This window comes from Corvus kubaryi, unplaced genomic scaffold (assembly GCF_017639235.1).
Source record: "Corvus kubaryi isolate FWS band 111438036 unplaced genomic scaffold, C.kubaryi_AGA036_p1.0 37341, whole genome shotgun sequence".
Taxonomy (NCBI): Eukaryota; Metazoa; Chordata; class Aves; order Passeriformes; family Corvidae; genus Corvus; species Corvus kubaryi.
The window spans coordinates 1,217,963-1,243,592 of NW_024581112.1; the positions used below are offsets into that span (position 1 = coordinate 1,217,963).

The following is a 25,630-nucleotide window of genomic DNA, read 5'->3' on the forward strand; positions in this document are numbered from 1 at the left end:
GAAGTCAAGAACTGACCTGAACTTTCTGGGCCAGGTTTTATCTAAAAGAAAACAGCAGGAAAGTTGTTTTCTTCCCTAGGCAAGACATCTCTGGTTTCAACAAAAGGAAAAGAAACTCGTGCCCTTAAATATACCCTTTAGTAACAGGGGAGCACTAGGCTCAGCTTTACAAAAAGAGGAAAGTCCCAGGCACCAATGCCGTTCTGATTGCACCTGGGGTTGAGAATTTAAGAGGCACATCCAAACAAATAAAACACAGCCACTTGCAGCTTTAGCACATGTTTATTGAAAAGGAAGATGTGAATAATTGACTAGCCATTAAAGAAACAAACCTCCTAACATACAGGCTTTGAATATAGCTCATGCTGTAAGTTTGACATGAGCCAGGGCAAGATGCCCAACACGAGAAAGGAAGGAAGAGCAATTGCAGTGTTAGAAAGAGGAACCTCACTGCATGCAGATTACAGTGCTGGTTCTTTTCAACATTTTCCCCACACGCTGCCAAGGTGGGTCTAACATTAAACAAAGATCACATATGTACTGCAGAGTAAGTGTGCTTTGTAGGCAGCAATGACAGCTATTCAAACTGCCAGCTTCGTTTTTTAATATATATGTTAAAGGTGAAGGCTAAAAGCTTCCAAATGTTGAGCACAACTTAAAGACCATCTAAATGGTCTTAAGGCCATCTAGACAATTCTTTTATTAAGCTAAGTACTGGTATTCTGAAGTCCCATAAACAGCTTTGGAAACCTTAAATTGGCTAGATTTGGAGTGAGAAGCTCATCAGGAGATTAAAATTATCAAAACTAGATTTACTGCCAGGGTTAAAGGAATGTTACTGTCATTTCTTCTTTTACTTTCTTTGAGCCCAAGGATGCATCCAACCACATAAATCCATTTTCCTTTTATGTCCATTTCAATTTAGTGTGGCCTTGTGGGCACAGCCCAGAAAGATACACAACAACAACAACAAAAAAATTCCTGAGCCTGAAACTCTGCTTACTGTGGACCAAGGACAGCAGGAAAAACAACCCTAACGTACCAGGAACATGCTAAAAATTCACACTGCATGCCAGAGCCAAATCTGGAGAAATATACCTGTAACATATTGCAAACATTAGACTCTACAGTTAGTTCAAATTCTAAAGAGACTGTAAGAAAGCATTAAAGTTTCCTTTTGTTTAATGAATTACAACACATTAATTCCTTCCTTTTATTTAGACATCATCCCAAAGAACCTAAATTATGCTTTTCCAGTTCTTTAATGAAAATTTCTTGCATCCTGACATTTTTGAGCTACATATCTGGTATTTTTAAGAAAACACAGTAGAGATCCCAAAAGTTACAGCCCAGAAAGTAAAAGTCATGCAGTAGCATGTAACTAGAATGAATTAATCTCAGCTTTTTACACAATACACTATTCTTTTTTTTGAGAACTATGAAATAATTATTTGTGTTTAGAATCCTGTAACATCCCTAAGGAGTTGAATATATATGGCATGTGGTCATTTTTATCCAGATATGCACATGTGGAAACAAATATAGATAACAAGGGACAAGGAAGGAGAGGAGAAGGTTTATGAATGAGGTGTGGCTGGATTTTTGTTACAGGTTCTAATCCATTTTATCTTGTTTTTAAGGCAGTGCTGTTTCTGCAAATGGGCCAAAGGAAGATGAATCCATAAGGAATCTGAAGTTCCTCTGAGATTGAACAGTTATTGCTAGGTGAACTGCAAATGATAGTTTCTTCATTAAAAGTGTATCTTTCACAAAGGAACAGTCAATGGCATTTTCATGTTGTATCATCAAATTGACTACAGGAGGAAGCAGCTTTCACACAGAGATGATCTGTATTTTCTCCTTGGCTCATCAGTTTGCATTCTGACGGATCCAGTCATAAAGTGCTGTTACCTTGGTGTACACACCAGGACGATTGCGCCGAGCACACCCTTCACCCCAGCTCACAATGCCAGCAAGGTACCATCTATTGCCCTTCCCTGTGCAGGCCAAGGGACCTCCAGAATCTCCCTAAAATGAAGGAAGTCCAGCCATTAGTGCGTGCACACAGAGCACTGTAATAAAAAATAGGTTATTTAAGAACAGTAAATACCTGCCCCTCTTTTTCTCAAATTAAAACTTAGTATTAGAATCTTATTTCTTATTATAATGTACCCAGACAGATGTCAAATTTATTCGATTATTTTAACTTATGTATGTAGCACCCTAGTCAGTATAAAGCCAATGGGAAGAAGCAGTTTATAAAATTACTCCTTGATAATGTCCCATTACAGGATTCATAGAATAACTCACCACAGCCCAAATAGGGAGAGAAGGGATGGAAATGGGGAATTCTACTACAATTTGAACGTAAATTGTTCACAGGTTAAAGGCAGATTTCTCAGACTGTATGTTAAATAGGAACAGAAAGATACCACACACCCCCAATCAAAAACAGCCAACAAACCAAAACAAACCCAAACCCAACAAACAAGTCAGGCACAATTAAGTATTATCAGCAGTTTTATAATCGAGACCGAGTATACAGCAGACTACTTTGGAGAGGTAGAAGAATGAACAAAGACTAAGGAATATGCAAATAAGAACTGGCTTCTCAAATGGAACATGCAGGTTTGCGCAGCAATGTAGAAAAACAAAAATTCCCATTAAATTCAGTTCACAGGATCAAAATGCATTTGGGCTCATCAATGCTTTTTCGCCCTTCACTGCTTTAACCTTGTATGTCTTCTGTGAACTGGTCTGTTCACAGAGCTCTGGGCAGCTACAGGGCAGCTCTTCCCTGCAGCTGTTCCTAATGCACACAAGGAAGTCAGCAGCCTCTAAATTGACCCTGGGGTTTGTCTGAGCCCTCAGCTGGAGCCAAAACATGTAAGAGGTCAGGGGAAAGCCATGTACTGAGAAAAGAGTAATAACAGAAAGTCTTCATCACCCAACTGAACAAAATTATGTATTATGGTGATACAAAATTATCTAAAGATAAGAGAAGAAGCCAGAGCTCTTCCTCTCTCTCAGGCTGCTGTCACACTAGAAATTTTGATAATCCAAGAGACTGATGTCAAAGTGACTTGAGAAAGGAGGCTGTGTAGTCCAGCCAATTACTCAGCCAGTTCTGAAAGATAAAAGGGGCTGTATGCCAGTGGGGAGAGGAAGGATCCTAAGCAGAGGAACCAAGATCAAAGAATATCCTAGAGTGATAAAAAACAGTCTGAACAGGTAAATTTTTTATTTCTCGTGTATAAGATCCCCTAAAGATGAAAGGTATTTGGAAGCTTCACATAACTTGTGCAACACATGCACCGCTTACATGTCCAGGAAAAAGTGAAACAAAACAGGGTGCTCACAAGCCTGAAAGCATAGTAAAGGGGGTTTAGGGTGCTGTGGGGGTTTCCTGAACTCCCAGTGTCATTCCTCTCTAGCACTGTACAGGAAATACATACTATATATTATATAATACATATACTAGTTACAGAAAGCAAAAAAAACCAAAACAAAACAAAGATGCTCCCCAGACTAAGAGCTTAGAGACCCAGAGGTACAACATACTAGAACTCAAACACAGCAACTCATGCTGGAAACTGGCCAGTATGATGTATAGCTGAATTGGTTAAAAATGCCCATCTGAAAATTCAAGGCCATTTCATAAGCAACACATTTTTTGGAGGAACATCACCCCTCTAAATTAACATATTTTAGCAAAACAATTCCAAGGTCAAAGTTTGCAGACAAACTCTACATAATGTTAATAAAAATAATAATTAATTTAATTAGATCTTAGAGACCGCAAAAAAATTCTACAAATAGTCTATTGTGTTAAAAACATTTGACCCATCATGAGCTACAACCTTGCAAAAGTTATCCTATTGCATTAAAATAATCAAGTTTATATATTACACAAAAATTGTACCAAATTACCTCAGTCTAATAGTCAGTAACAGATTTCTATCCCCTTTACATGGTAACTGGTATAAAAACCATATTTATAAAGTTGATATTAATCATCAGAAGTTTGAACACCAATGAAGTACACAACTAGTCTAATAACTAAGAAGGAGAAAGAAGGCAGAGTCAGGACAGGTGAAGTATGGCCAAAAAGCAGTTTCTGATTGTGTGTGTAAACAAGTTGGGTTTTATAACTTACGCTACTGTGGTGTAGTCACAACTTGTAATTATACACATGAATGAATGTTTGAAATTAAAAAGCACCATTGCAGCTGCCGTTCCCAAACTTAGTTTAGCTTTTCCTTTTGTATTTCTTTGCCACTGTAACAATACATTACTCATCATACTTTTACAGTATTTTAGCAATTCCATACCCAGAGATTAAAAAAGATAAAAAGAAATTAATACAAATAACATAATTCACAGATGGACCCATCTTGATTCCTTTTATCTTTATACTTTTGTTCTCTTGTATGAAATATAAATGTTGAAGATGAAAAAGAATTCTTCTTTTACCCCTTGTCTTTGCAAAATGATATTTCTCAAGAGAGTCAGAGATTATCTGTGACAAATTTTCTTCCTTATTTTGGTGGGCTTTTTGTTGCCATGTTAAATTAACCATATACTCACACTCAAGACATCTCATTGTACAAGTTTCAGATTACCTGGCATGCATCAACGCCACCATTAAGATTCCCAGCACACAGCATACGTGAAGTAATAAGATCATCATAGAGCTTGTTGCAAACACTTTGGTTAATCATTCTCACTCGAGCTTCCTGCAGTGTTTTGGCAAGATGACCTAGAAAAAAATACAAATTGTATTGCAGAGGTTAAGGTGGCACAAATTTCTTATAGAGATACCAATTATCAAAACAAAGGAGAATTGCTTCAAACTCAAAATCTACCCAGCTAATGACAGCAGAGTAATTCCCTTCCCTTCCCTTCCCTTCCCTTCCCTTCCCTTCCCTTCCCTGCCCTTCCCTTCCCTTCACTTCCCTTCCCTTCCCTTCCCTTCCCTTCCCTTCCCATCCCTTCCCATCCCTTCCCTTCCCTTCCCTTCCCTTCCCTTCCCTTCCCTTCAAATGGTGCCTGCCCTAGTTTTTGAAAGCTGTTGTCCACACTACCCTATAGCCATAGAGGTTCCAATGCACCACCTTTCCATTTCCCTAAACTTCATCCTTATGACCTTATTCTGCCAAAAAGTAGTAAAAGTGCCACGCAAATTGTAAGATAAGACTGCACACAGGGTGACTAACTGTAAATGACATTTCAAATTATGCCTGAAGCTTTCTGTTACTATTTACACCATGGTTGTGCTCCAAACAACATCCAAGTCCTACAAAATGCAATTTCTATATTGTTTTCCACCCTTTCAGTTCTAGGGAAGAAACTGAGGAATAAAGCTGAGCGGGGAAAAACAAATAATTTTAAAAAAACCCCCAAGTCTGTAATTCACAAATGATGCTAAGAGCTTAATTCTGTACTATGGTATTGACATGAGGTGCCCTTGTGAGCTAAATATCCTGACACCTCTGACGTGCTGAGACGCTCTCCAAGCCCAGGTTTCAAGCTGTTTAATGATGAGACAGGGCAAAGATCTCACAGGCTCCCCTGCCACCCCTCTTCAACTCAGCGTGCTTTTTCCTGCCTCCCCACTGCAGCTGGCTGCTCCAAGCTACACAGAGGCAGAACTCTTTGTGATGCATACTTTAAACTGCCTTTGGTTAAGACAGAGGAAATGAAAAATCCTCCACAATTTTTTTTGCAATTATTGCTGCTTATGGCTCCAAATTGTCAATCAATCTTAGAAACAAATTCTTTCTCTGCAATAGTTGCAAGTCACTGGTCTCTTTACCTGCAAGGTTCTATTCACCAGATAAAATGAGTCATGAGCATGAAAATGGGCACATTTTCGTAAATCTATAATATTTTACTTTTCAATGATCTGTGACACCCAAGTATGCATTTTGTCACTTATCACCTGCCACCCAAGCAACTATTCAGAATTCACAGGCTGTAGCTAAGGAGATTTTTTCTGGCTTTTTACAGACACACTAAGTAAACCACATGGGGTAATTTTTGCTTACAAGTATAAATATTTCATTGTTAGAGTTTAAAACTAAGCCAAACTTTCAAAAAGTATATCCAGGAAATGAACATACTATTTTCTTTTATGGCTCCCCAGCCAGTTACATAGCAGACAGTTCCATAAAGAAATACTCTAGAGGTGCTGGGTAAACAAATGGGCTGTACCAGCTCACTGAAGAGTACAGGCGTCTCCATTTCCAACAGGGCAATGTCATAGTCTGAGATAGATTGGTCATACTGTGGGTGGACAATAATCCTTTTGATTGATCTCATAGCTACACGATTGTTCTTTTCATTAATAGTATGTGAGCCCATATACGCCCTCCATTGCATCGGAACAGAGTATCTGTAAAAAAAATGTTTTTAGAACGTCCCATTGGAAAGCAATGCAGTGTTAGTTCACTCCATTTTAACTACCTTTCAGTATTTGAGGACATTCATCAAAACCAAAGTTCATGGAATAGAATATGACTTCAGAAGATGGGTGCACTCTAGTCTCTGTCTGCTAAAACATTAAGTAATGTTTTTACTTGCTATTTTGAAAATATTTAATTTCTTGGAGCTATAAGACCAATTCCTTGCTATGCATCATGATTTGGAACTCACAAAAGCAAATTATTAAACTCTGTCTCCTCCTTACCACATGTAGGAGGTATGCATTTTCAATTTACACTACCTAACTGAACATTAGTGGGTTTTCACTCCATTGATCAATAAATAGGACCTGTCTTGGGAAAAAAAAGGCCATAGCTTCTACTCAGAAAATCCCTGCCTTTTGAAAAGAAGGGGGGCAAAAAGAATTGTGTTTACCCTAAAAGAGCAGTGTTCTATCATGTAGGATTCACTGGCAACGGAAACAAAAGAATAACTTCAAAAACTTAAGCGTTTTGAAGCCAGAAGACAACACCGAGTGTTTATGTAGTGAGGTCATGTAACAAAGTTATAGCCTGGATCAACTTATCTAGACAAGGAATAGCTTCTACAAATTATTGAAAGCAACTTTATAAGGTTATTAAACTGCAAGTACTCTACAACAGTATAATTTCTTCATACCTCACAGAATCAGAATCCAGGAAGCAATGGGCAGCAGATATGAGCCACCTGTTGGAAATCACAGATGCACCACACACGTGGCCATGTGCTCCCATCTGTAAACTTGCTTGCCAAGGCCACTTTTCAGATCTCGCATCTTCACCTCCAACAATTCTGTTTTTCTTAAGCTGGTGTCTTCCACAAGCTAATAGAAATAATTTAATAAATTAGTAAAAAGCCCACCAGTTAATTCACTTTGTCATGCTTGACACAAACTTTTACCCTTAGACCTTACTGTGCAATTGGTAGAAAAGTGAGTACTTGCCCATTTTCACTCAATGGGCAGGTCAGACATAAACCAATCATTGTCTATCCTCCCATGCAGCTTTGTAAAGAGTTGAATAACTCAAAAGGAGATTAAGCACAATTCTAAAGTTCATTTGAATAATTCTCATATCTTTTCCCTCCTTACAAACACAGGTCCTTGACTGCATTTCATTCAGCTCAAAAAAGCAGCAAGACCTACCTGCTTATCCTGGAAGTGCATTGCTTGAAGTAAGTCATCATAGACAGAATGGATGAGTTGATTTAAAAGAAACAGTGCAGAATTCAAGACAGACATTTGCATACAGATGTTACCAGGAAATTCATTTTTTAAAATTCGTATTTGATTTAGTCAATTGTTAATCCAATAATGCTTAATAATAACACAAATTGCTGACTTAGTTTCCCAAGTAATTAACAAATTTTAAAATAAATGTTACCACACCACAGTTCATTTCATCAGATCCATTTGTACAGTCTCTTTTCCCATCACACTCAGGATTTGGTTTCAGCAGGCATTTTCCATTGAGACATTTGTATGCATAAGGGGAGCAACTTTTGTAGGCTGAAATGAGAGAATAGATAGTGTCACATGTTTGGAGTCATGCTTTCAAATTATTAACAAAACCTTGCACGTTCAACAAGTTGTTCAAAGCTACACGTTCTAGCCTGCCTGAAGTAGTAGTCTATACTGCTGTACACCGGTCCCTCTGTGAAGAGGGGACAGGGGAATGATCCAATCTAATTAATGATCACACTAATTTCAGTCTCCACTATTCCTGGGGAAAACGAAGAGTCTCCAACTGTCCACACTCCCATTTTACATAACTCTAAACTGAGTAAGCGAGGCTTGTCAGATCTGTTCACCAGCACTACTGGCATTACAAATCATAAATCTTCACAGCATCTTTTCATTTTCAAGTGAACTTGAGAAAACTGTGGAAGAGCTTTATACCTCTCCAATAAATTTCTGACTAAGGATTATCACAGTTTACTATGTGAGAATCCTGATGGATCTCAGCAATTGGCTTCCATTACTAGTATTCTTATTACCAGTTGTTTACACAGACCTCGAAACAGTGGGAGGTAGGTTTACTTCAACAAAGACATACTCTTGGCTACCTCAAGGACTCAAGATTGAAAGCAAGACAAAAATTATATCAGCAAAATGCAGCAAGTCACTAGGGTGCCATTGGTAGTACCAGCAAAGCCCACAACCACTGTGGATCTACAGTAAAAAGACCATCAATGTGGCAAAGTCCCCAGCCTACTATGTCGCTCTTCCTTAAATTATGTGGTACCGATCCAACAGCATTTGGGGAAAAATTACTCTTCCAACAGGATCACCAGCAAATTGTGGTTTGGTTTCTTTACTAAAATCCCTGCTATCTTGGATTTTCCTTCATTAATTGTCTAAACTGTCCCCAAACCTATTTTTTTATTTTGCATGTTTTGTGTTCACTGTTATGAAACTTTTACTTTGTGCCACAAAAAAAAAAATATCTAGGAACAACATGTTTAACCATTAAAATATGCATATTCCTGCTTCTGCCTTCCACCATCTTTTGGAAAGTAGCTATAAATACATACTTACAGCAGTTGTTTTCATCACTGTCCTGCCTACACCTGCCATCATCTTTACAAGACTTATACTGATGTTTACAGTTCCCATCACCACAGTTCAATTGTTCTGGATAACAACCTGAAGAAAAATGGTCTGTAAATTTATAATACAAGTAGCAGACAACAGCCACATGCTACACACACTCCCTATCAGAGGTTCCTTGGATGTTGCTGTGCCATTTCTGTCAGATATTTATCTACCTTGGTTCTGATAGCATCCAGTGACAGAGAGACTTGTGCTGTAATCTCTGGCCTTGGATTACCTTCTGGTCACTCTTTCTGGCATCTTTTGAATGTTCCCTATCTTCTTTGAAATGCAGTGCCTAATTTAGGTACAGTACTCTAGCTGAAGCCTTCCCACTGGTGATTGGAAAGGTATTTTCAAATTCCTGTCTTACATCCTAATGCGACACTTAAAAAAACCCCAGAACAAAGACAACCAACCAATGAAACACCAAATACAAACAAAACTCACAAAGAGTATTTTGTGACTTTGACTCACAAGTCAGCTTTTGAGCAACAATCATACCCCCCATCTTTTAGCAAAAAAGCAACGCAGGCAATCCCCGTGTCCATTTGATTACCTACATTCAGATCTTCAACGAATCACAGAATATTCTGAGTTGGAAGGGACCCACAGGGATCAACTTCATAGTCCAACTCTTGGCCCTGCACAGCACCATCCCCAAGAGTCCCACCCTGTGCCTGAGAGCATTGTCCAAATGCTGCTTGAACCCTGGTAGCCTTGGTGCTGTGACCACTGCCCTGGGGAGCCTGTTCTAGTCACCAATCACCCTCTGGGTTGAAGAACCTTTTCCTAATATCCAACCTAATCCTCCTCTGATACAACTTCAGACCATTCCCTCAGGACTGTCACTGGTCACCAGAGAGCAGAGATCTCTGGTATCTGAGATCCTCCTCTTCCCCTCACAAGGAAGTTGTAACTGCAATGAGGTCTCCCCTCAGCCTCCTCTTCTCCAGGGAGAACAGACCAAGTGACCTCAGCTGTTCCTCGTACAGCTTCCCCTCAAGGCCCTTCACCATCTTCGTTACCCTCCTTTGGACACTCTCTAATAGATTAATATTTTTTATACTGTGGCACCCAAAACTGCCCTAAGCACTTGAGGTGAGGCTGCCCCAGTGCAGAGCAGAGCAGGACAATCCCCTCCCTTGCCTGGCTGGCAATGCTGTGCCTGATGCCCCCCCCAGGACACCATTGACCCTCGTGGCTGCCAGGGCATTGCTGACTCATATTCTTGTCTTTATTTTTCTCCATATATATTCTACAGCTTCTCAGGACCACTTACAAATACATCCCTCTTAAACACTTCCATCTTTCTATTGTGTAACAGTTTTCCTATTTCATAAGCATCTACGCTAATCCATCATTTAGACCGTGAACAAAAATTATGTGACATTCCATAACAATATTGGCAGAATGACATTAAAAATATCCTTCCTCTTTGGTAATGAGTCTTGACCACTCGTTCTGTGGACAGAGTTTCCTGTATTTTTTCTCCCCACATTTTCTTTACTTACTGATAAGCTTGTCACACAAGACCGTGTCAAAGTACAACTTCTCTATTTATCCTCTCACAGCAGGGAACTAAAACAAAATTTTAAATCTCCGTGCTGGTTTTAATATTCTTTTCACTATTTACAAATAGCTTACTTTGGCTACTTCTTGTGCATTATTTTTTTCCTTTGGAAGATTAACTTATAAAGACTGGTGTAAAATTCCCTCTCGATTTTTCTGTTCTCCCACTCTTTAAAGGGACACATTACACAGCTTCTTTTCCAGACTTTTTCATCTTCACCCACATCCTTCATGTGATCTTAAAGATTGCCAGCAGTAGTTTAGAGATAATTTCAGCCAATCTCTCAACTTTCTGGAAAAAGCTCTTTACAGAAAACAACAAACAAGAAATAGTTGCTCTACCCCAATCCAATTAATCACTACCATCTGAGCAGCCTTTCCAGCATTCAGACTGATTTCTTGAAGGAATGCACATTCTGTCTCTGTATCTAAGGACAAGCTAGAAAAATGAGAAATCGATGGCACTAGAATTATCGATACAGTCTAAATACAGTAATGCAGGACTCTACCATGAAGAAATATTAAAATGGCCATTAAAAATTAAAGCTAGTGTCATTGTAAAATAAATTGAATATTAAAAAAGAAATAATATCTTATTTGGCACAATCTGTCAAAGATTTTTATCAAGCAGTCTGAGTTAAATGAGTCAATATTCACCTAAATAGACTTAGCCAATTAAATTCCCATTAATTGCCTCTAAGGGTTGAAAGTCATTCACCACAGATACAGAAATACTGATAGGTAGCACTTCTTTAAATTGTTAAGGTAATGCATTTTGTACGGCAGCAGCTAAGGAGAAGGAAAATAAAATCAAAACTAGGCATTCTCTTCAGTATTACGAATACATATTTCCTGATATTAAAATTTTGTAGAAATTGATCTCTGTGTTGCTACGCTCAATGTCTGATGCAAATAAGTGCTTTATCAAACATTTCCCAATAATCTTGCAATCTCATCATGAAACAGCCTTTGACCAAGAATTTCTTTCACATTCAGATAAACTAACTACTGGTATAGATGGTAAGTTGTTTCTTTCCAATATATAAAAAATATTTGTTCTCCTTCACTCTTTCAGATGTGCAAGAAAAAAAAACTCTGAAAGAATAAGTAGCCCAAACCACTCCTCTGCCTGCCCAAGTCAAATTAAATGAAACTTTCTCCCATTTAGCACCATAGGCAAATTAAGAGCTGCATCAGATTGAGAGACCAAATCCATTTGTCCCACAGTTGTTTAGTCAGTTCCAGTCAGGAGTAATTTAGTCCTGTTCACTGCCTTGCATGTGATGTCAGTGGGAGGAAAGCACACATTACGCAGCCAGCACAAGCTCAAAGCAGTAGTGTCTCCATTTTCTTGTCACCTCTCCCTGAAATTATTCAGCTGATGGCTGGCATTTGCTTTCCAGGTCAGCTCAGATTTTTAGTAACTGTGCTTTGATAGGCACCCAGCAGTGGGAAGAAACTAATCTCAGGTGGGTGACTGCAGGTACTAAAGATGTGGGAGAACATGAATTTATTTTTTTCCTTCTCCTGTTACTACTGCTACGGGCAAGGCTGATATAGGCCAGTGCTCTCAATCCATGCTGGTATCTCAGACATCCTTCCACAAACTACTGCATCAACTTGATACTGACACATCACAGCTATTCCACTCCTCCGGAGTCTTTATACAGAGCCTTATGATTGTGACTAAGAATTGATTAAATAACTTTGAGCCATCTGCTTGCTGGCTCAGTGCTAGAAGCAGAGCACACAGATACACACAATCAAGACTGGGGATTTTCTCTGTTAAAAAAGGTATTCTTGGGCTTAGACTCTTTTTAGCCATTTTTGAGGCAGTAACCAGAGTAACCACAGAACTCAGAATTGTTGGTAACTTTTTCTAGTAGAAAGAGACCCACATTGGTGGAAGAAGAAATCCCTGAAAATGTGTGAGTCTTACAGAATGACCGACCACAAAACCTGCCACTTAGAGTGAAAGGCATGAAACAAAAATCTTTACCAGAGACCTTAACACTTAAATGCTTCTATGTCAACAATGAACAGAACTACATTCAGACAAGCAAGCTGAGGATTTGAAGAGGCTTCTCAAAATGAACTGATCTCTTGAAATCACAGAGAACTTTAACTACCTAGACATTATTGGATAAAGAAAATAAAAGGTATTTTAAAAATCAGAAATTGCATCTTTTCTAAGAAATATCACAAGTAAATATGTGTATCTCCTGAAAATTCCTGTTCCACCATCTGGAAGCCCCCCAAAAGCTAACATTGATCCAGAAGCACATAGACTGGGGAGTTAGGAAAGGTCTAGAAAAACCCCAGACATATTTCTGCAACATCTTCTAGCAAGGGTCCTCTTTGACTGCCAGTAAAACTTAATAGTTTGTCTAAACCTGGAAACTGATCTAGAGCACTGATCTTGAGTTGTGATTTTAAAGAGAAGGCTAAGTATTCATGGTTAACTTTTGCTGGCAGAAGAGCCATGCTTAGAGGACCTCTGCCATTCTATTTTTATGTTGCAGCTTGGCTATTTTAAGGTGTCAGCAAAGTGCCATATAATTAGATCTACAGAAACTGAGAAATTTTACTTTTACTCCCCATTTTACAGAAGTGTTGATAAAAGTTAGAAAATAAGTACTTGCTTCTAAAAGCATCTTACATCTAAATTTTTACCTCTATTTGTGTAACTAAAGGCATAATAACATTTTACACTTTTGTCTCCTGCAATTAGGTTAAGAAAATAGCCAGGTTGAGTTGTATATGATTGGTCTGTCAAGCAGGGTTTCTCAAAGATTTCTCCTTAAAAATTAAAGTGTGTGCTCAATAACTTACGGTCTGTGTCACTGAAGGCTTTGTATTCAATATAAAACCCTCTGTGGGTGACCAGCTCATCAGAATGGAAGTTGATTGCAACAGAATAGCCATATTCTCTGTTTCTGTTGTTTTCTGAAAGAGCTTTACAGTATCTAGCAAGGCAAAAGTGAGAAATAATAATTTCTAACCAAACTGGCCACTACCATCCAGCTGTGTCTCCTTTTACTGAATAGTGGTGACGTCAAAAAGCTTCAAGACAATGCAGTAAGGATCAGCTGTATTTTGGTGTTAAAAACAGTCCAACAGAAGTATTAGAAAGCCTAGTTACAAACTTCTCCCACTCCGCAACTTTTTTGGGACTAGCGGACTTCGAAACAAAATACAGCAAGATGATCGGTGTCAGGATCTACCATATAAACACAAACTGTTTCAAGCATACTTGTTTTCAGATTGCCCGTTTGGGTTTGCAAATCCAAAAGCAACAAATCCAGGAAAGGATTAAATAATTCAGCCAAATCCAACAGCTGTTGCTTGTTTCAATGTGCTCCTTCCAAGAGACAAATTTCTCTGAATAGTGTTATTTTTAGTGTTAGCATAACAATTACAATCACTGAAGAGCAAGTGGTAAAGAAAGTGGAACTTCTGATTACGAAACTCTTCACCCACATCAAGACCACAGCCAGGAATTTACAGTTCAGCTGCAGCTGCATAGAGTCTTGTAGTTTTCTACATGATTACTCTAAGGGGAACAAAAGAAAAAGCAAAGGCCTGTAAGAAAAAACTAGGATGCCTAAATGTGCAGAACTTCAAAGTGCAAATTAATATGTCAGAAATGTATATACTCACCTAACTCCATCAATTTCTAACCAGTCTTTATCACATTTACTGGACCCTGGAGACTTTTCTTGAATTTGTATTACAAGGATTTTTAGTGAAAGCTTGTAGCCAGGTAATGGTGCCTAAAAATCAAAATTCATGACATGACACGCATTCACAAAATGAAAACAGCCTTTGCTTCCAAGATGGTTTACTTATTATGGGATTGAAAATACTGCATTTCTATAATTGAAATTAGCACCTCTGAAGAAGCAAAAAACTTTGCTAATTTGAAAATTTATAGAAGCCTTTTTAGACCCAACTTTGGCTACCCATCTGTGCCAGATGAAGGAGTGTGCAGCCAGCACAAAGCACTGTATCTGAGGTTCCTGCTAAGTTTGTAATGCCATGTGTTCCTGTCCTGCACAGACGTGTTTTGTTCTACAAGCTGCTAATAATTTTCATTGAGTACATGAAAGGTAGAGAGTTATCAAGTCACATACATAAAAAGTTTCCTTTACCAGGGAAAGTAAAAAAATAGTGAAATGCTGAATGGAGCAATAGACCAACACATTGGGCAGTTGGTAGAAATCATGAGCAGATTTTAAGTCTTGCCAAAGCACTTGCTGGAAATTCAGAGGTGAATTTCTGAGCTAGAGAAGGTCCTGCCTCTGCAGAATTCAAGGAAATACAGTGTGGATCCATCATGTGAGGCATGATTTACATGATCATTTTTTCTTTTTGACATAGAAGAAAAGCTCTGATTATTATTAATTTTCTCTGGCTGCTGGGAGTTGTCATCTTACACATTAATTTGTTTCTGTCACGAATAATGCTCAGACTTCTGGAAGTTGGCAATATTTCCCTCTCATAGTTGGCACCTGTACATAGGACAGGAAAGAGATGAGTGACTGAGAAGAAGTCAGGTTCAGTGGTCTAACTAGGTTTCCTCTCCGTTTCACCCGCATCAGAAGGCATTTCTCCCAAATTTGTGTCTACATAAGATAAAGAAAAGCCATCAGTACTCAGAAGAGCTCCCAGCACTTACCTTGATGATCCAGGTGCAGTCAATGTTTGGTGGGTAGTAACTTGGGTAATAAGGGGAACTCAGCGTCCCATTCCAGGAAATATAATGACCACCACATACTAGGAAAGAAATACATCAGCAAGGAACACAATTATCTCAACTAGACCAAAGTGCAGAGTCTACTTCACTTGCTAGGACCCTTCTCTATGTATGGAGTTAGAAGAATACATTGTGACAGTATTAAACTCACATTTTTCCTGTATTAACTGAAAATCACTTAACTGCCACCTCCTCATCACACTGAATTTCTCTTATTTTTGGATCAAATTACAACTAAAGGGAAGTAAAAACCACCTCTGACTGAAGATTTTTTTTTAAAAAAAGCATTCTTTCATGGTAAGTGAAAGAAGCAACTAAATATGGATGCAACAGACCTCCCCCTTCCAATTTACTTCCAACTTTTCTGTAGGTATTTTCAAAATAAAAAAGCCATCAGCCCAGTGAAGTGAAAACTGATTAATTTCATGTAAACAAGGAAGTTTGTGTGTCAGTTCTCAGTTTGAAAATTCATGCCATATTTGAACAATATCTTTGAGGTTTTATTTTCTACCAAGGACTCTCCTAGACATCCGGTCCTTAGTGCTTTTTGTTCCCTTTAGGTAACACCATGAATGCAAACATGAACATAACAGAAAAAAAGACAAACTTGAAATAAAAAAAAAAACTTATGGCAAAACCTGGGCTAAATATAATTTGGAATACCCATCCTCAGAACAATAAAGACATTTTAATTAGTAATGTGCATGGGATAAGTATTTGCATAAGGAGCATGCAGAGAGACATAAGCTGAAATGTGGCAGCTTTGGAGGAGTTTATCCTCTGTGACTTGTTCCACACATTAAAAAAAAGTCACTTGTTTCATTGTCAAAACTCTTTCACTTATACCTTACCAAATAACTGCGGCTAAACTTGACCTTGTGAAACCCCATTATCTTTTTTAAAATTAGTACTACAGTTTAGCATTACTCAAAATATTTCACCACGCAGCACTTATGTAAAATCCATAGTACCCCATAGGTTTGGAATATACTTCTAAGGTCTGGAACACACTTTCTTTATTCAGTTAACTACACTGAACAATGCTTTCAGAAAAAGGACAAAGGTAAATTAGAAGTGACTGCGCTTGTTTTCCTTTTTCTTTAAACACACATGTCCTAGGTTACAATGTAAGATGTAACCAAAAGCATGTATTCTATTATCTTCACAAGCTGTTAAAGCAGGTGGGACAGTGTTCATCAACATTCGCCCCCCCCCCCCCGCCCCGATATTTTCAAGGCAATATCAACTTTTTTAGAGGCAAAACCAGGAATAAGTGTGCTTCCATCAGATGCTTGTTTCTATTAACTACATACTGATTTTAGGAACGGCTTGAAAGTGAGCTTTTAATATGTTGCTTTCTCCTCTTCGGTCCAGTGAGAAGGTAAGCAACATTACGTTGCTTGATGAAGTTAAACGCACAACAGAAGGAGTCCAGGCCCCAGGCTCACACCATCTGGAAGGTTACCAAAAAAATGCATTAAAAAAATAGTTCCAAAACATTTCCCACATTCCTGTCATCTTTGGTGGGAAACTGGCCAGAAGTAACGCTGATCAGGGCATCTGTGTTTCAGAAGCATTCCTTTGGCTACCCTGTTATTCTTCCACCCAGCTGATAGTACACAGGATGCTAGAGTTTTCTAGCAGTGAGGCTTCGTCACTCTGGGTGTACATCACCATTTTCTTGCTTAACAAGTGCCCTGGAGTTTTCATACCTATAGAAGGATCAGAAAGGCAATGCCAGATTACCTTACTTCAGTGGTGATAGTGGCACTGAGAAGCAGAGGTTAGGCATGAAAAGGCAACAAGTGCCAGTGCAGCAGTGTTGAGCAGCATCTATGCAACAGATGAGCCCAAAACACTTTCAGTCTATCCACGTTCAGCCTGGTTTTGTGTCACAAAAGCTATCACACAAAATGTGAAGCCCCATGCTTGGCAACTGTTATTCCTATTGTTCTTTTACTTAATTAATGAGTTAATTTATATCCTGAAGCTTGAAACTTACTTCCACTTGTAATGTGAGATGCTATTTCTTGCATCTATAAATTCACTCTTATGCTTCATTTTGCAACCCACATTATATTTTGGACTTTTTTCATTTATTTATAACTTGATGATCCTTGTGGGTCACTTCCAACTCAGAATATTCTGTGATATGTGTGAATCTGTGTGTTAAAAATTTCTAACAGGTTTCTCTTTTTCTATGCACAGCAAAAGAAAGCAATTAAGATTAGACCTCACAGTAACACAGTATTTCCATCACAGCCCTGATTCAAGTTTTAATGTCACTGAGATCCAGCTTGGCAATATTAAAATCAAATTTTTGAACCTTGAATTGAAAGTGGTTGTCTTCTGCTTTAGCAGGCTATTCCTTTCACCCATTTGAAGTGAGACACTAGTGAATGAATCTCTGATTTGCCTCTCCTGCAGACATTATTAAATGCTTTATATTATAACAGCTGAAAAAACATTTATAAAATAACAATTTAAGTCCTCTCCATGTTGCCATGTGGAAATATTTCAGCATCTTCATCAACCCGGTCGACAGCCTGGTTTATCTTCTATCTGTACCTTCTGTCACAGTATCATCAGAACACCAAGGCAAGCTATGAGGAGAGTGGTCCACATGAGATGCTTACTCTCATAGTACACCTCACCATCTCAGCTTGAACACTTTAGGATTTGTCACTGAACAGATGTATTACTGCAGTTTACAGAAACTGGTGAGAATCATTTCAGTCAGCATGTGTGACTCCAGACCTAAACATCAGGGAATAATGGCTGCTATAGTTACCGGCTTTCACAGATATCGGACATTCTATTATTATTAGTTCTACTGTATGTGTCTTAAGTATGTCACTAGGCTGCTTTTGACCCAAGCAGAAGACTAATAGACATATGCAAAACAACATATTTTCTAGGGTGGCAGTAAAAGTAACCAAAAAGTCAGCTTTTTTTGAGGTATCATCAGACATAATTTCAGTCGCCACATTCTGGTTTGGTTCTTTAATAGACAGACAACAATGCAAATTCTTAATTTTTTTCCTACAGCTTACTGCATCAGTGTTCTCTGAATGTGTTACATCAGACACCTGTGTTGGTCTTGCTGTCTTCCAGGTGCTTTTGTGCTCATGGCCAGCTCTACATTTGTGGTTCCTAAAAAGCTGAGCCAGTGTTAATAACTCACAATGGAGTAACAGTCACAGCAATAGTCCATAATAAGTAGCAGAACACATGCTGGCCTGCATCAGGAACAGGATTCTCCTTGTTAAGCTACAATTTGAGAGTAACTCCTTAAAAAAATCTTGTGTCCATTCCATGCCAACAATGGCAATCTGTTATGTCTTGTTGCACAGAGAGAAATGAGTCCATTAATAAAGCTGAAGAGGACCACCTACTCAAGTAGCACTCCTAAGTTAAGTGCATTTCAGATTCCTAGCTGAATCCTCATGCCCAGCTAACCTCTTCCTGAAAGTTCCTAAAAGAAAAAAATTAAATGAAGTTCCCTTCTTGAAACCATCCATCTTCTGATCCTCCAAATTTTTTATTTATTTGGTTGAGGAAGACAGATTCCTTGTGTTCATATATGAAATTTGACTCTGAAAAGTAGGAGCAGTGTAACCACTCAAATTTAAACATCATCTGAACTCACTTATGCATATGGACCACACAGTGACTCTGAGGATGGAGCCTTCCACAGACACAACCCCCCTATTATGAACAGGAATTCACCTGTGACTGGACTGCTATAAAACATATATTTTCTGACAGTAACAGAATACAATATTCTCAAAAAAAACTGTACCTTTTTGAGCTGTGAGGGTAATTGTATGAAATGAAACCCATTAAGAAATTTATAGCTGGTTACCCAGGAAAGGGGTCATAGCACCAAGCCTGTCAGAGTTCAAAGAATATCTGGACAATGCTCTTAGTCAGATGGTTTAGTTTTAGGTAGTCCTTTGAGGAGCAGGGAATTGGACTTGAAAACCCTTATCACTCCCTTCCAACTTTTTTAGATCTTTTTATTACCCTATACAAGACTTTTAATTGTTTTTCAAATCTCACATTTTATCAATTTGGTACAGTTTCAGAGATTTTCTGTACAGCTCATCTTTGCTCTGCATATCATACCTGGTAATGATCTTGTTCTGCAGTGGAAGAAGGAAATCATATGCTGATAAGTGGTGTGATGCACAGCTCTCTGGAGTGACACCACGCAAAGCGACAACTACCAGTCTCACCACATAGTTAGAGGGAACTCGCAGCCTCCATTGATAAAAAGACTTCTTGGGATTCATCAGAGTTAGAGTCCTGTTGTTACCTGGCTTGGCATACAGGTCAAAGGATATTGCTGCACAAAAGAATGTAGATCAGTGGATGAAAAACTGTTATATTGAAAGACAAGTCCTTGGGTGAAATTTCAGACAAGGTAGAAACAATCACCCACCCACGTTTCTTGACTTCTCTAGTCCCTTTTTGCTCTTACATTTACAACTCTATTCCCTTTTCCCTACCCAACTGCATCACCTTCTCCTGCTCTGGCCAAGGAAGTACAAAGCCTCACCAGCTCATTGCACATTCCATGAGCAGGAGCTTGTTCAGCCGCAATTGCAACAATCTCTGCTTCACACCTACTGCTTCCTTTGCCATTTTCTCTTTGTCCTTCTCCATGCAATGAGAACACTAAGTACATGAAGACAAATTTCGAGACATGCTTGATATGAAGAAATCAGGCAAAGTGAATTAAAGCTCTGCATTATCTGACTGATAACTAACAACCTATAACCAAAATTATCTAATCACAAGACAAATGATGTATAATTTTTTAGAGGTTTTGTTTTTGTTTTTTTTTAGAGATGCCAAAAATAGGAGCCGCAGCTCACTGCAATTCAGTGGGAACTATTAAATTTCAACTACTCTAGTCAGAACATCAGAATAAAATCTGTAAGGTATTTTCATCCAGCCTTCATTTGAAACACAAGCCATGGAGATTCTGTAGTCTGGTTTAGTTCATAAGCCCTACAGATATAAGAATAACTGGAAAAATGCCATTTTTCTATCACAGGATTCCACTCCCCCCCATAGTAGTATCACTCGGGATTGAGGCATAATTACCTGATTTTAGCATCACATCATATTCTGTGGAATCTGAAACTGAAATTTAATAACTATCAGCTACACAAGCCAAAGACACCAACTGGAGAAAGAAAAACAGACAGAATAGGTGTTAAGTGACAGGTACATTGTTACCAAAAAGATCCATTGTAACAAGATCAAAATCCTCCTCCCCAGAACTGAACAAGTGAGCTGCTTTTTTATTACAGATTTCTTTTTGTTCCATGGGGGTTAATTTTTTAAGAGAAGCAACCATATCTTGTGGTACCCAGAATGTATTCCAGAAGTAAGCTCGCAGCCCAGATTGTCCTTCACTGTGAAAGGAAAAAAAGCATCGTAAATACAGTCTAATTACAATTTTGGACGTGGTTTTCCCTGGTCTGCATTTTTGGCTGGCACAGTTTCATAGCCAGTTGAACCTCTGTGCCAATAGTTGCTGCTAAACATGGTGACAAAAACCTCTCTTGTTTAACAATTATTTTTGCTATACAGTAGAAATATTTTTGACATATGGGGCTTAACCAGCTACACACTGAGACTGAAAACCACACCTTGAAATCCTTTATGAAATTGGATGTTACCATCCCTACTATATAATTATACACTTTTAAGATCATGTAACAGCTCCAGACACACTGTAATTAATATTTTTTAATGGAAGCTAGCACCATACAACAACAGAATTTTATGCCCATACTTTGATACAGCATTTCACACAATTTTTGTTGAAATAAACAATCTTTGAGCATACACATACAAGTCATTACTTCAGTGATTCCACCACAGTCCTCCTTTTGACATCGCCTGTGTACTGACCCTTCAGGGTTTTCAGATTGTAGTAACCAGGATTGTAGTAACCTGCTGCTCAATGGATTTACATTTCTTACCAGGAGCTCAAATAGAGTGTTTTGCTCCAAATTATACATTTAAGGATTTGTTTTCAGAGGTTAAAAAGGAACTTCATTGGAATGGACAAAACCAAAATAGGATTCTGCAAGTGCTGAATTGTTATTTCCAAAATTAAAAATAGATTAATTAGACAACAAAAGAACCCATGGACTCAGGACCAATTAATCAGACTTCATTTCTCTCACCAATTCTACAGGGCAGGACACAAGTCACACTATTAGCTTAGCTCATATACTTAAGTGCATTTCTTCATTTTTAATTCTCTTATAGAGATGTGCATGTTATTCCAGATAACTAATTTAAAATACATGAAAAAAAGGACAAACACAGCTAATATTTCAAATTTCTACCATATGCTGAAACAGCACCTACCTGAAAGCAGCCACTACAGACCTCAAGTAGTACTTTCCCAAGAAGGAAGATTCATATGTTTCTGCCAACTGACAATTAAATAGTGGTAAAAGAAAATGTGACATTATATTTTAGTGCCAATATTGTCTCTAATACTATAAAGTGCTTGTCTTTTTCATTCTTTCCCCTTCCTCACCCCTCCACATTACAAGCACTGTCCATCATTTTCACAACATGTATCAAATAAATGTGCATTAAATTCCACTAAAAATTTGCTTTTAAGTCACATTACATTTCAAAACCATTGAGACAGTTCCTGATAGTTAGTAATGAAAAAAGTCTTTATGAATACATTTATATTTTTGTTTCAGTCTTTAAATTTCCAGTATGATCAACTTGTATTGGCTGTGCACAAAGTAGCTTTGAGTCACCAGATTAGCTCTTTTGGGAAATACAGGCTAACAGAGAACACCTTTGTCTTCCAAAATGCTGTCCACATGTACCTAGGAAGCAGTATTGATCTCACAAATAGAAACTCATAAGAAGGGCAAGCAAGCAAGAAGAAAGCAAGCATTGTTGTGATAAGGAAAATGAAACAAAAAGGTGAAGCATTGAATTGGAGGTAAAATTAAAAAGAAAAACATATAAAGAAGAGAGTTTGAATAAAGTAAAATAAAACAAAACCCACTGTCCTATTTCCTTCAAGACAAGTTATTTTTCCATAACCCTGAAACCTTCTTACCTAGAAAATACTGTCCTTGCTGTAAGACACACAGCCCCATCTGTGTAGCTACATTTCTAAATCTGAAAACTGCCAAGGCTCTTGCTTTAAACTTATTATTTCAAAGGAAAAAAGTAAAATATGGCTAACAGGAGTCCTCTCCTCATTCCCAGTCTGATTCTGTATAAATATTTACAAGATATTGCTCTACTTATATGGGAACTTACATAATTTTGGACTGCTTTTGCTTGCAGGAGGAATTTCTGTGATGTTGGATCATTGAGGTCATTTGTATAAGTCAAATTAGGAATTTCTACACTTCCACCAATATAAATAAAGGAAAAAGCTGGAGCTGAGAAAAAAAAAAAAGATAAAAAATTAGCACACCTAATAACGTTACAGGACAAGATGCTTGCAGAAGTATGTGCTTGTCCTTGGCATTTGCAGGTATTAGCTCTTAAAAGGAACATGCAGTAACAGCCAGAGCACTGAGTCAGGCCCACTGACAGAGTAAAGCCCAGCAGGAAAGGAAAGGAAAGAAATAAAGGTTTAGGCAGGCATTTCTACTAGGAAGATTTCATTGTTAAGCTTCCATTTTTTGCAGTGCTCTCCTCCTGAAGAGGCATGGTTTTAATGGCTATATGGTGACATTTGGGAAAGCACATAAACAATTTAGGTACTCATTCTGTTTTAAAAAGAAGTGAAGAGAAAATAGATAATTCCTATAGGTTCCTGGAAAAGTTAACACTTATCATAATGATAGTATTCATGAGCAGAGACAAAAAAATATTTAGAGATAAAATGCACACTTGCAATATTCTTGTGCAACTGCTAATTGCTAGTTACTGTGTACTTTGCTGCTTTAGCAGAGACATTAAGAAGAAGGGAAAGTCAGTAGTTTATATACACGTTATGTGCTCAGCTGCTTAGCGCAGAGCTCTTCACAGTGCAAAATATCCATCCCACCCAAACCACACTGGGGAGTAACACTTACAGAGTGAGTAGTGCCGGACTAGCATGATTACTGCAACTGTTAAAGAAACTGTAGGTAATATTCCTAGAAGCCATCTCCTCCAGAAACACAACTTCATCCATTTGAAGGAACGATACTTTCGGCACAAGTCTTCTTGGTAGGATGAGCAGTAGCAAACCCGCGGACTTTCCTAGAGAAAGACCATGGAAGGCATCAGTTAGTAGGACAGAAGAGATATTGTATCACATTTTGGACTATTTACTCTCTTAGTTTTAAAGAGATTAAAACTGAGATAAGATCTTTGATGTTGTCATCTATGTCCCACATGAAACCTGCATCTCTCGTGGCTGTTTCCTCCTTGTATGCATTTCAAGCTGTGAAAGCGTGGGGGGGAATTATTATCACTTTAGTTAAGAGCAGTTTATGAAGAAACGGGGTCAATGCACACAGGAGTAGACAGAAGTAATTTATTTACTGCATTCTTGCTACAAAGCTTAGCTGGTGGCTCTTACCTGCCCTGCAGCCTGTTCAGAGTCCGGAGCTGTAATGCTGTACACAGAAATCTGGCTGGAGGGAAAAGCCTGGAGCATGATGCCGTGACAAATGCCTTTTGACAAATCTAGCAGCAACCCCCTAAATGAACTTGTTTCTTATATATAACTCAGAATAGCTGCTCTCCCCACCACACACACAGGGCTTCTCTTATTTCACCTTTGCCATACTGCTTGAAGCTGGAGCCAGCTGATCTGCAGTCAAAGATGGTGGGCAGGAAAAGTTACCATCACTGTAACTCTTTGTTTTCCTAACTGGCTAAGTAGGATATGGATCCCATCATTTGAAAATAGATCACTTCTTTCAGAAATACAAGTGTAGGGAAATAATTTATGACACAATGAAAAGGACATGCAATCAGTTTACAGATAAAAGGTCCCAGGGCAATATAAATGAGGCAACTTCTAATAAACACCCCATGGAATCCATAGAAATATCCACAAGAGAGGATAAATGCTCAATTCCACATATCACCTTTGTTTTCCAGCTTCAAGATGGTACCACAGAATAAATGTGGTAAATAAATACCAAACCAATTTATGTTCACATTTCCTGTTTGAAAGGAAAAGCAGCTTTAAGTCAGCAAACCAAGTTCAGCATATTCTGCATGTAAAATAAGAAAATCAAGGATGAGTGTGGAGAAATAACATATGTGATACATGCTGAGAGAGAGAGAGCACAAAGAACAAAACCTAGAAAAGCAAAATGGGACGAAGAAATCTCAGCCCCAGAAAAATAATACAAAGGGAACAAACAAATCCCAACACAGTTCACACAGAGATTGCAAAAGGGATTAATTGGAAGGCAATCCTCACAGCTCAGAAATTCAAACTACAGCTGCAGACAGATGGCTTTGTTAAAGTCCTCTTTTTTTCAACAGCCTGTCTGCTACACACACAACCTGCTGACTGATACTTTGCCCCTTCCTTCATGGAAAAGAGAAAAAAATACAGAAAAAGCCTAGAAAAAAGCCTGAGGAAACTAACCCACTTTTGCATAAAAATTGTATCAGGGCCTTTCAGTTTTATTTAGGCAAGGACAAGACCATTGCAGTAACACACATCACCATGTTTATTCATCTTGTTAAGGTTGCCTGAAAATAGAGAATTCAAATTCTTAGGTGGATGAACTTGAAAATAAAGAAATGATAGCAGGAAATAAAAGAGCTAGTAGCTCCAAATCATGCAGTTAATTAAAATGAAAGCTGGAGAAGGAATAAGCATCTAACAAATCACCACTTTTAGCAGCAGAATTTCTGACCTTCAAAACTTAAGACTCTATGGATTTGAAAGGATTGAGTTCACTTTTGGCAATGTCTCCTCTCCCTTTCTCCCTGCCAGCTGTTCTTGGTGGAGGAAGCAGGGAAAGTAGTATTTGCCAGAGTGCAAACAGTTCATTGCTGCTTCACAGTTACTCCTGTATTGGCTGTACACCTCTCAGAAGAAATGATGAGTAAGCCTCAGGCTCTCTGTTTACATGATCAATTGTATCTTCAGCTTCCTGACAGATGAGTGTACCTGCACTTAGTTGGTGCCTTGAAAATGGAGTTTATTATTGCACCTCCCCCCATGTCTCCAGACACCTGCATGGAACAACCACCACAAGGAACAGGCTCCTCCTTTTTCACCAAAG

The 25,630-nt window shown here is 38.3% G+C and overlaps 1 protein-coding gene across 1 annotated transcript; it reads right to left on the reverse strand.

The window, feature by feature from the left end:
* Positions 1–263: 263 nt before the first annotated feature.
* On the reverse strand, positions 264–25,625 carry LOC121666235 (transmembrane protease serine 7-like). Its single transcript, XM_042031535.1, has 17 exons — positions 23,959–25,625; positions 23,468–23,636; positions 22,701–22,825; positions 21,774–21,841; positions 20,628–20,806; positions 20,493–20,531; positions 19,509–19,728; positions 16,694–16,833; positions 15,303–15,400; positions 14,285–14,397; positions 13,457–13,590; positions 8,999–9,106; positions 7,850–7,969; positions 7,102–7,285; positions 6,123–6,394; positions 4,623–4,759; positions 264–2,028 (listed from the first exon to the last, which is right to left on the reverse strand). Exons 1-17 carry the CDS (start codon positions 24,034–24,036, stop codon positions 1,870–1,872), a joined length of 2,343 nt encoding a protein of 780 aa, XP_041887469.1. The 5' UTR covers positions 24,037–25,625; the 3' UTR covers positions 264–1,869.
* Between the last annotated feature and the right edge of the window lie 5 nt (positions 25,626–25,630).

Coding starts and splice junctions, on each gene's coding strand:
- LOC121666235 (XM_042031535.1), bottom strand. CDS start 24,036: ATGCTCCAGGCTTTTCCCTCCAGCCAGATTTCTGTGTACAGCATTACA. Junction 14,398..15,302: donor ACTGCACCTGGATCATCAAG/GTAAGTGCTGGG, acceptor TTTGATTTTTAG/GCACCATTACCTGGCTACAA. Junction 2,029..4,622: donor GTGGCGTTGATGCATGCCAG/GTAATCTGAAAC, acceptor CCTTCATTTTAG/GGAGATTCTGGAGGTCCCTT.